Source organism: Mytilus californianus, unplaced genomic scaffold (assembly GCF_021869535.1).
Source record: "Mytilus californianus isolate M0D057914Y unplaced genomic scaffold, xbMytCali1.0.p SCAF_11, whole genome shotgun sequence".
In the NCBI taxonomy this organism is placed as follows: domain Eukaryota; kingdom Metazoa; phylum Mollusca; class Bivalvia; order Mytilida; family Mytilidae; genus Mytilus; species Mytilus californianus.
In genome coordinates, this window is record NW_026262593.1 from 69,163,004 (window position 1) to 69,175,354 (window position 12,351).

Below are 12,351 nucleotides of genomic sequence, written 5' to 3' on the forward strand. Positions count from 1 at the left end.
ATAAATGTAAAAGGCCTTTTAAAAAAAATATAGTAATGAAAACTTAGTTTTTCTATAGCAATTCAAAAATTACTCCCTCTCACCTTTTAAATGACTATTTACAATAACAATATCAAGAGAAATTTTATGCAACATTGTCATAATAGCATTGAAGTGGAATTCAAATCTTAAAGGATTGTAACTATACTTTATCCTATAACCTTGCGCTCTGTTGACATGACTATGATTCTTTTCAGCAGTTGAAATTGAGTTTGCAAATTTTTGAAATTATTTGAATTAAGGAACATATCTCCCTCATGCAAATCTCCGATTCCTTGCCCAGCTTAGGCTATATTTCTTTTTATCCTTTTCAGTTTACAATCTCTTCGTTTTTTAATAAGTTTTGGATTTTCATATATTTTGGCCTTGAGTATCACTGAAGAGACATTAATTGTCGAAATGCGCTGATATTTTGCATTAATAAAATGTCAACAAATGTAACTAAAACAATGATTCATTTTGCTGTCCATTTATTATTCATTTTTAAAATTCAATATAGCATAAATTATAAAAATTGAGGATTATATACATTTTGCTAGGTCATTTAAATATATTACAGTTAAAACAATCCTTAAATAATATTCACAACCTTTGAATGAGATATGTATGGTAAAATATACATCAATAATCAAATCTACAACAGGACTTATACACATATACAATTATAAATAAACTTTTAATAAGTTAACACTATTAAATACTTAATCTTACATTTTTGTACATTTTATTATATTTCTTATTCAACCATTTATAGTATCAGGCAATCCTCACATAGGAAGAAAATCAAGAATATATGTCTATACCATGTCCAACTGCCCCATCATATGTTCATGATCAGTGAACATTGAAATCAGGGTCTAAATCATAGTTTGGCATATATTTTTTAAGTTTTATATCAAAGTGAACATTTGTCCTAAGTTTCAAGTTGATCATGCTAGACTACCTTAAACCTCGTCTGTAACCTTCATTAAACCAAAACTTTAACCTACCTTTAACCAAATGTTTAACCTATCTTAAACCAAAACTTTAACCTACCTTTAACTAAAACTTTAGCCTATCTTTAACTAAAACTCTTAACCAAAACTTAAACCTACCTTAAACCAAAACCTTAACCTACCTTAAACAAAACTTTAAACTAATCAATGAACTGCGAAATCTTGGTCCAAACCCTAATATATATTTTAAAGTACACATTATATCCTAAATTTTATGGTAAACTTCATTAATCCAAAAACATAACCTGACAGTGAACTGTGCAATCTGGGTCTAAACCCTAATATATATATTTTTCAAAGTTAACAGCATAATGAAAATGAGAAGTAAGTTTTAAGTTGATGTGACCACAAATTCATGGAAAAATTTCTTAATTAAAGCATTAACCTACCCTTAACCAAAACTTTTACCTTATATGGGACAGACAAAGAGACTATGAAGAATAATGCCCTGATCTATTGAAGGCTAGGCATAAAAATGGCATCAAAATCAGGAAACTTGGGGTGGATGGGTAATGATGGGGAAGGTAAAGTGCAAAAATGCCTTCAAATGTGAAATTTTATACATCTTTCAGTCCCCACATGCAAAGTTTTCAAATTGGAATCATTCAAAATCCTATCAAGTTGTCATGGTACATAATATTCCATTTGTCTAATGCTGGCAGTGATGGCTTATTACTCAAAATTTAACAGCTGGAAATTAAATAGATATATACAACGTGTATATATATACTCTGCTTGTTAAACATTGACATCTTACATCATGGACATAATTCAGTGTGAATATTGCTCACTCTACAATAATAATACAATCAATTTTGTATACAATTATTATTAACAAATAGCAACAGTAATTTATGAGCAATAGTAACAAGTGGTAGATATTTTTCTTCAAAAAAATACTGAATCCATAATAGGAAGGCAGGAATGTTTAACCTCACACAACCATCTTAAATCTACTAGCATATTAAATTTTGGTAATGGAAAATGAGTCAGATAGTTAAATTATTAAACTTTAAAAAAAAAGTTTGAAAACAGTCATATTTGCCAGACAAATATTTTTCTTTTAATAAATGTCCAGATATAGTTACACTGAAACATATCTGCAGAATATTTCATGTGATTATGAAAAAAACCCCAGGTTTGGAGTCCTTGGACAATCATATTTGACCAGACTGTTTTCCCTCAAAAAGACACACTTCTTTTCTGGTCATTGATTGATTGATTGTTGGTGTAAAATGCAACTTTAAGCACTATTGGAGAGTTTTTGTTGGTGAAGGAAACCGAGTGCTTGGAGAAAACCATCAACCTTTGACAAGAAAACACTGGCAACCTTTGACAAGAAAACTGGCAATCCTTATCCAGTGATAAAAGAGACACAAATAGTAATTACTGTAAAAACAAGCTTGGATACCCTGTAACCAAAACAAGGTTATTTGCCCCCCCCCCCCCCCCCCCACAAAAAAAAACCAAAAAAAAAACTGCTGATTAGTTGATCATACATTGATCAGTCTTTTTGAACTTATCTTTCATTTTTAACTGGTTTTCAACTTTTTAATGTTAGCTATAAATGATTAAGTTTGTCAAAATAGTATCAAAACTAATTAAATTCAAAAGGTTTTGAGCAAAATATTGAAAAAACGTTTTTTTTGTATACGTTCCCATGTGTCATGCCAGCAGATGTGAGACATAAAACATATGTTCAATTTTTTTGTCAAAATAAATAAATTAATTGCATAACTTATGGCATGTTTCTCTCAAGATATTAAATGGTACAAAGTTTGGGTGTTTGACAGAAATATACAGGTCTTCAACTTATTTTACTTAGTCCCTCTCTGTTACGAACTTTATCTCTGTTACGTCAGCATCTGCTATTAGGAAAATAGATGTGACAGTTAACTTTCTTGCCAGAATATCATTGCATTAATTTAGAGTATGGCACACAGATAAGTCCTTTGATGAGGGCCACGTCCAAGGTATCACTCTTAGTTAACTGATCAAATTAATAAGTCACTGTTAGTAAATAGAACTCAAAATATCCATTATTCCTTACCCTTGATCCCCTTTCATGGGCAACTTTATGGGCTCAAATACCTGTACTTACAATGGCAAAATAGAATTAAACAGGTTTGGAAAAATATACACAGCAGTCAAATGTTTTAGCAAACTTGTTTAAAAACACAAGTCAAGTATGTGAAATGTTTACTAGAGAACTATCATATCATGTGTGGCAGTATCTGCCCCTCTAACAATATATGAACAAGATAAGATGTCTGTTCTTTTGGTGTGACATCATCAGGCATGGTCCCCTTTCAAGTCATACTGTCTCAATTGAACAACCAAGAACAGAGAGAAAATTTGATATCATGATTTCAACCACCAAAAAGATGAAAACTATCAAACCACATCTGAATATCAAAATATGCATCTTTATGTTCTATTTTTTTTCCCTGCACATTTAGACAGGCCTGAAAAAATTCCCACCCACATCACCAGGTTGAATTATGCGGTAATTTTTAATTTTTCCATACATTTAAAGAGTACCACCAAGTCATGCAGTACTGGGTACTGTAGTATTTGCATGATCCATTAGATTTTGGCTAAATTTCCAACTAATAAATTAAAATTATGTAATATTTCACACTTTTTTATTTTCATATTTGAAAAGTCATTTCACACTGGAAAAAAAAACTTTCACTTTGAGTTGTCCTTGGCAATTTACTCCTTCATAATTGGAAGAAGTTTAGGTCAGTACTGTACTATTAAAGTTTGACTTGGAGAACACATCATACAATATCATGTCAAGACAACTTTAAACAGATTTGATGCTGAGAATGTTCTTCTTCATAGCTTCAAAGCATTGAACTAATTAATTCATTTTCCATTAAAGTTCTCTTTCTTGCATTGTCTACAAATGGAATGTATTTTTCAAAAATCTAAATCTACATATTCTACATGCCTTAATATTCAGGTAATACATAAAATGCAATAAAGATCTGTGGTAAACTATCACTGATCACCAGAATTCCAAAAGATCTGTGGTAAACTATCACTGATCACCAGAATTCCAAAAGATCTGTGGTAAACTATCACTGATCACCAGAATTCCAAAAGTTCTGTGGTAAACTATCACTGATCACCAGAATTCCAAAAGATCTGTGGTAAACTATCTCTGATCACCAGAATTCCAAAAGTTCTGTGGTAAACTATCACTGATCACCAGAATTCCAAAAGTTATGTGGTAAACTATCACTGATCACCAGAATTCCAAAAGATCTGTGGTAAACTATCACTGATCACCAGAATTCCAAACTTTTTCAATGTTTTGCAATCTCTTATTCTTTCAGTGATACATCCATGTTTGGTATATTCAGTTACCATGGTTACCTGAAAAAGATATCAGATCAAATTTGAAAAGAAAAATTAGTCAGTCTTTAAATATTTGATCATTGTCTCGTATAATTATATAGTTCTTTTTAATGAACAGGCCATTTTCCTTTCAACTCTGTCAGACTTTGAAAACTACTTTTATGCATAATTAAGATATCTTTTTTCATTGCTGAAAGAAATTAGTTTTTTAATTTTATTTGCAGATCTTTACAAAAGCCCTTGCCATATTAAAGAAAATTCATGGAAAACAGAACCAAAACAGATAGGGTCAATGCAGATCCTACTAGACAAAATTTAGAAGGTCCACCTCAGTCTGTGGGATTCATGACTATCTGAAAATAAGTAAACCTGTAGCCCTTTTAAAATAATTCCAATGATTAAAAAAATATAACAAGTTATCATAATCTTTAATATATATACCACCCTTCATAGATTTCTGAATAGTTTTAAATAAATATCATAAATAATTCTTATTATCAGACTTTGTAAACTTTATGTTTCCCAAAAATAAAGACACAATATAAAAAACACATATATCTGAACAATACTTTGACAGTCATTGAGATTTATAGATTATATATGGTTCTAAAATTGAGACGGATTTTCTCAGCTGCATTCTCATCAAAGAGTGGTAGCCATGAAATACATACTAAAAACTTTCTCCAGTCTGAAACACCATAGATAATCTGTTTATTACTATTAAAAAAATCTGAACATATCTATAAAAAGATGTTGATAAATAACCTATTAATAAGAGATCAGGTCACATGACAGATGGACAGGTAAACCTAACAGTGATTATCTGGACCAACTACAGCGAGTCACTTTATTACTTATAGTAACTGAAAACTAACTTGATGCTGGCCACAAAACCATGAAAATGAGGTCAAGATGAAGAGACTCTTGTCAGAATGACATGAATAGATTCTACTGACCAAATAATAAAAGTATATCCAGAACATCAGTAAATACAATTAAAGAACCTTAGTGAGCGCGCTCACATACCCCACGTCCCTACATTGTCATTGGAGAAATAAAATATGTGTAAGAAAAAAATATTGTATAAGAAAAAAAAATTGAATCATAATTTCCTGTCAATATGCACATCTACATAGTATGTCCTTATTATCTACAAAGTTTCATGAAATTATGTTGTGTGGTTTCAGAGGAGTTGCGATGACAAACTGTTGCAGAAGTACATTGGAGCAAATAAGTTCAAAGGGGCGTAACTCCTAGAAAAAAAATTGAACCGTAATTTCCTGTCGATATGCACATCTACATAGTATGTCCTTATTATCTAAAAAGGTTTCATGAAATTCTGTTGTGTGGTATCAGAGGAGTTGCGATGACAAACTGTTGCTGTAGTACATTGAAGCAAATAAGTTCAAAGGGGCGTAACTCCTAGAAAAAAAATTGATCCGTAATTTCCTGTCGATATGCACAACTACATAGTATGTCCTTATTATCTAAAAAGGTTTCGTGAAATCCTGTTGTGTGGTTTGAGAGGAGTTGCGATGACAAGAAACAGGACTGACGGACTGACGGACTGACGGACGGACAGACAGACGGACGGGTCAAAAACATTATACCCTCCGCAACTCGTTGCGTGGGGTATAATAAACTAATGATTCCAGTAGATTAGCTAAACAATCTAATTGTGGACCTTGTTGACATGGTTATGATATCCTTAAGGTGAAGAACCACAAATAAGAAAGTTTCATGTTAGAACAGACAGTTAAAACACTTTTTTATTCAAAGCAATACATACATTTTGTGCACTAAAAAGATAACTTGATATATTATCAAATGAAAGCTGACTATTGGTAATTGAAAAAAAAACCTTTCAATGAACAAATTTTGTTGTATGTATGCAAGTGCCTTAACTATCAAAAGGTGGATGTTTGCAGTAAAAAATCCTGTTAACAGAATTGATTCCAACAATATTTCAGAGTGTTTTTTTGTCATAAAGCATGCACAGAGTTTAGACTTAACATGAAATATCAATTTTTTCATCATTTGTGATCTCTATCAGGGAAAAAAGCAGACCAAGGAATTTTTATATAAAAAATGTAGATTTTTGCAAACAGATTTTGTGATTTGAATGATTAAAAAATGATTTCTTAATGAATCCGGCAAGTGGAATATGACCTACCGTAATTATAAATTCATATTCTGAGGCAATTTCATAAACACATAAATTTTCTTTCAGTTCAAGATAACCTGTATATAGCTACTGTTGTTTAATCATGTATATCTCTAACATGAAGGTATATATCCTAATTACACCTATTTTGACAGTAATTTCACAAACATTTATTAAAGACACAGACAAAAGTTTCCATTCTGTGTTTCTTTTGTAGATGTATCCTTAATAGCTATATACTTCCACAAATCAGAAGGTTTGGTAAGGGCTTATTTTTGCCTAAAATTTGAAGTACATTTGATGAAAGATTTTTGACATTTTTTAAACACTCAAGTGTCTTCTTCAGACAATTCAATTAATTTCTGTAAAAGATTTGAACTGATTTGGTCATTAAAGATGCCTAAATTCAAGCTTAAAATGAAAAATCTATCAAGTATGCCACAAAACATCACTTTAGATATGGTTTTTGTCTAAAATTGAAGTGGCCGCATTCGTGTTCAGGCTCAACCTTCATATATGTTATGTATCATCATCAAATACAACATATATTTAAATATTAAGGCTGAACACAAGTGCGGCCACTTCCATTTTAGACAAAAAACGTCTAAAAATTAGCACAAATGCTAACATTGTAAAGATTTCAGTGATTTTGCATGAATTAATGATGCTAGTACCTGATGCATGTGTAATGCAATGTCAAAAACAGCCCATATCTATGTAACAAAAGTATTCTACTTTCCAATGAAAAGCTTAAAGTTTACATTTTATCAAATTTTTGAAATGCTATATTTTGGGGTCAAAAAGGGGTGTAACCAGGCCTACTCCTTTAATTTTGAATCCATACTGAATCATAGAAAAATGGGTTTGAAACGACCTTCTCACAACCTAAGATTCTGTAATGAGGAGTGCCAAAATTGCATCCATGCTTAAATTCACATCCATAATAAAATGCTTCGCTGGGGCGCAGCTTGATACGACCGCAGAGGTCGAACCCTGAACAGTTGGGGCAAGTATGGACACAACATTCAAGCTTGATACAGCTCTGAATTTGGATTGTGATTAAATATTTGACACAGCATAGGTTTCTGACACAGAAAGAATGTGGTCTAAGAACTTGAATTTTTTTAATTTACCTATTATGGTCCAATGTCCAAAATCAAAATACATGGTTAGATTCAGCATATCAAAGAACCCCATATATTCAATTTTTGTTAAAATCAAACAAAGTTTAATTTTGGACCCCAACTTGGACAAACTTGAAAACTGGGCCCATAATCAAAAATCTAAACACATGTTTAGATTCAGCATATCAAAGAACCCCAAGAATTCAATTTTTGCTAAAATCAAACTAAGTTTAATTTTGGACCCTTTGGACCTTAATGAAGACCAATTTAAAAAACGGGACTTAAAATTAAAAATCTAAATACACGGTTAGATTTGGAATATCAAAGAACCCCAATAATTCAATTTTTGATGAAATCAAACAAAGTTTAATTTTGGACCCTTTTGACCTCAATATGAACCAATTTGATAGCGGGGCCTACAAATAAAAAATCTAAATACATGGTTAGATTCAGCATATCAAAGAACCTCATATATTCAATTTTTGTTGAAATCAAACAAAGTTTAATTTTGGACCCCAATTTGGACCAACTTGAAAACTGGGCCCATAATCAAAAATCTAAATACATGTTTAGATTCAGCATATCAAAGAACCCCATATATTCAATTTTTGTTGAAATCAAACAAAGTTTAAATACAAGACCCTATCTTGGACCAACTTGAAAACTGGGCCCATAATCAAAAATCTAAACACATGTTTAGATTCAGCAAATCAAAGAACCCCAAGAATTCAATTTTTGTTAAAATCAAACTAAGTTTAATTTTGGACCCTTTGGACCTCAATGTAGACCAATTTAAAAACAGGACCCAAAATTAAAAACCTAAATACACGGTTAGATTTGGAATATCAAAGAACCCCAATAATTCAATTTTAGATGAAATCAAACAAAGTTTAATTTTGGACCCTTTTGACCTCAATATGAACCAATTAGATAACGGGGTCCACAAATAAAAAATCTAAATACATGGTTAGATTCAGCATATCAAAGAACCCCATATATTCAATTTTTGTTGAAATCAAACAAAGTTTAATTTTGGACCCCAATTTGGACCAACTTGAAAACTGGGCCAAAATTCAAAAAAATAAATACATGTTTAGATTCAGCATATCAAAGAACCTCATATATTCAATTTTTGCTAAAATCAAACAAAGTTTAATTTTGGACCCTTTGGACATTAATGTAGACCAATTTGAAAACTGGACCCAAAATTAAAAATCTAAATACACTGTTAGATTCGGCATAACAAATAAATAAATGTGATCAAAGATTTTACAAATCTAATGCGCCATACTGTGCAATTAAAGATTACTTCTTGAAATTTTTCAATATTTGAAATTTGAAAGAAAAATAATATTTGAAGAATAATTCTTTTTAATTTCTGAAATCTGAAATGAGAAAAAATTGGCCCCCCACAATTTCTTTTTATCCCCCCCCCCCTTTTTCCCCCAAAAAAATTCTTTCCCTCAAGATATGGTCATAATCTCAATTCAAATTTCCAATGGAGTTGGCAACCATAATTACCCATTTAAATTTACCATAGTGCTAACTTAATCTATTTTATAATAGAATTAATAAAAATATAGTGTCAAATCTTTCATATGGATTTTTTGTAAAAAAAATAGATGAAAACATTTGCAGATATTTTTACTGGTCTTCCTTTATAAATATGCATTTCTTTAAACATAATTTAAAAGCAGTGTAAGGGAAGTAACCAAAACGTTGTATTTGGATTACCTCCCTTACACTGTTTTAGATTATCTTTATTGTTCATTAACCATTACTTTATACATAATTTAAAAGCAGTGTAAGGGAGATAATTTCAGTGATGTATTTGATTTATCTCCCTTACACTGCTTTAAATTATGTTTTGTACTAAAGTATTTGTCCATTAACCAGGACAACCTTGTTTTTCCCCCTTTTTTGCCCCTAATTCCTAAACGGTTTGAGCCATAACCCCCCAAAGCAAATCCTAACCATCCCTTTGTGGTATGGAAACTTGTAGTATAATTTCAGGGAGATCCATACACCGTTCCACAGTTATTGTCTGGAAACTAGAAAATGCTCATTTTTGGCCCCTTTTTGGCCCCTAATTCCTTAACTGTTGGTACCATAACCCCCAAAATCAATCCCAACCTTCCTTTTGTGGTATTTAACTTTATGGTCAAATTTCAAAAAGATCCATTCACTTAAACTAAAGTTAGAGTGCGAAAACCAATATGTATTCGGATGACGACGCCGGACGACGACGACGACGACGACGCCAACGTCATACCAATATACGACCACAAATTTTTTTTGCGGTCGTATAAAAATCCAATGACTGATGTTTTGTTGTTTTATCTCCAAATTTTTAGAACAATTTGACATTAGTCCATGTTAGCTACTCATTTTGTAAGAAATAGATGCCTTGGACATATTTTAATTGCTCATTTTTAAAAGTTGACTTTTCATGGACTTGCATGTGACGTTACCATAAATTTTTCATTTTTCTCTGGATGCTTTTTCTGTTGATATATAAAGTGACCATTTTGTGTATATTTAAATATATTTAGCTATGTTGAAAGATGTGCATAATGACAAATTATAAAACTACAAATTATTTAGTATCTCAGAAAACTTGTAAGATTTCTGCTGCTTTTTTTTGCAAAATGGGTGCTACATGTATTTGGGCACTTGGTGCTATCTGGGTACTGTGACGTTAAATGTATGATATAATATTGAAAATGCCACACTAACAACCTGTTATCAAATACTTGATAAGCATTAAGCATTCCTAGATACCACACTAACAACCTGTTATCAAATACTTGACAAGCAGAGTCAGCATTCCTAGATACCACACTAACAACCTGTTATCAAATACTTGACAAGCAGAGTCAGCATTCCTGGATACCACACTAACAACCTGTTATCAAATACTTGACAAGCAGAGTAAGCATTCTTTGATACCACACTAACTTGTTATAAAATACTTGATAAACTGAGGCAGCTTCTTTTTATTTGTTTTTACAAATTCAACCAGGATGGTTATGTTATGATTTTTCATCCCTGTCAATATTGTACTTCTATAGTTGATAGTTATTGCAAGTATTAAAACAAATTTAGATAAACAAATGTACAAGACAATGAACTTGTGGTAGCAATAACCTTCAGAAAAAAATTGTTTAATCCATATAATGCTCAAACCAATCCCTTTTATTTTTTTCTTTCATTTCTTAATTTGTTGTAACCCATAAAGTGTAAACCAAGGGAAAATTTTTTTAACTTGCAGATATGTAAATCATATAAAAAATAAATGGGGAATGTGTCCATGGGACACAGATGATGCGCCCACTTGCATATCATATAAAATTATAAAGGAACATAACTGAAGAACAGTAAAAGTGACGCTACCCAAATTTGTTATTGATCTGCGTTTTGTAGTAATAAGTATTGTGTAAAAATTTCATAACATTTGGTTGAGATAAACTTAAGTTAGAGAACAGAAAGGAAAAATTCAGCAATTTCTCAATTTGTAAAGGGACATAACTCTAGAACAGTAAAAGTGACACCACCAAAAATCACACTTGATCTGTATTTTGTGGTAATAAGCATTGTGTATAAGTTTCATAACCTTTGGTTGAGGCAAATTTAAGTTAGAGAACGGAAACGAAAATTTAGCAATTTTTCTTTTTGTAAAGGGGCATAACTCAAGAACAGTAAAAGTGACACCACCAAACTTGATCTGTATTTTATGGTAATAAGCATTGTGTATAAGTTTCATAACATTTGGTTGTATCAAACTAAAGTTAGAGAATGGAAACGAAAAATTCAGCAATTTTTCCATTTGTAAAGGGGCATAACTCTAGAACGGTTAAAGAGATGCCCCCTAAATTAAAACTTGATCTGTATTTTGTGGTAATAAGCATTGTGTATAAGTTTCATAACATTTGGTCGAGGCAAACTAAATTTAGAGAACGGAAACCAACTTTGGGACTACGTCCAGACGGACAAGGGCAAAACTTACGGCTACGGCTACGGCAGGGGCATAATAAAAATAACACTTTATAAACTTAATGGGTCTGAAGCGCTTTTCTGGATTTACCTTCATCAGGAATGCTCTAAACCAAATATTTGAAAGCCAAGGATGTAAGAACCTTAACATGTGAAGAGCTATATCACCTTAAGGGACCTACAAATATACAAGAATAATAATAAAAATACCAGGTGCACAACTTTATGTCTTGTAAAAGAATCTGTGTAACTTAAGTTGAATTCTGATGAGGGTTATTGAAGGAGTTGATAGTGACACAGACGATGCCAGACTAAACCGCAAGCTGACAGAATGACCCATATATGTCCCTAGTGACAGCTGGATACTGCCAGGCAACATTAAAATATGGAAAAGGAGGGAAGTATTAGGGAGTTCTGAAAGACATGTCAATACTGCTCTTCAGAGGAAGATTTCAAAATGATTGAAAAAATATTTGGTGGCTTTATCGGATATCTGGAAAAATTGATACTGTATATCAAAATGTTTCAGATATTAATATTTAACTGAAAGATTAACCATGATCACTGTACAATGAAAAGTAGGTCACATTATCCTTTTAACATATATTTTTTTGTAGTTGAGATTTTGATTATAATTTGAATTTGTTTTATGATGACTGCATATTTTCTA

General features: G+C 31.5%; 1 protein-coding gene across 39 annotated transcripts in view; it reads right to left on the bottom strand.

The window, feature by feature from the left end:
- Window positions 1–492: 492 nt before the first annotated feature.
- The window catches only part of LOC127720582 (voltage-gated potassium channel subunit beta-2-like), a 64,193-nt gene continuing 52,334 nt past the window's right edge, over window positions 493–12,351 (bottom strand). For 38 of the 39 annotated variants that reach the window (XM_052227209.1, XM_052227208.1, XM_052227205.1 and 35 more), the window contains one exon: window positions 493–4,418. In XM_052227209.1, coding sequence (XP_052083169.1) covers window positions 4,415–4,418 — 4 coding nt within the window. In that variant the 3' untranslated portion in view covers window positions 493–4,414. The remainder of the gene's footprint in view (window positions 4,419–12,351) is intronic. The other variant, XR_007990881.1, reaches the window with a different exon arrangement.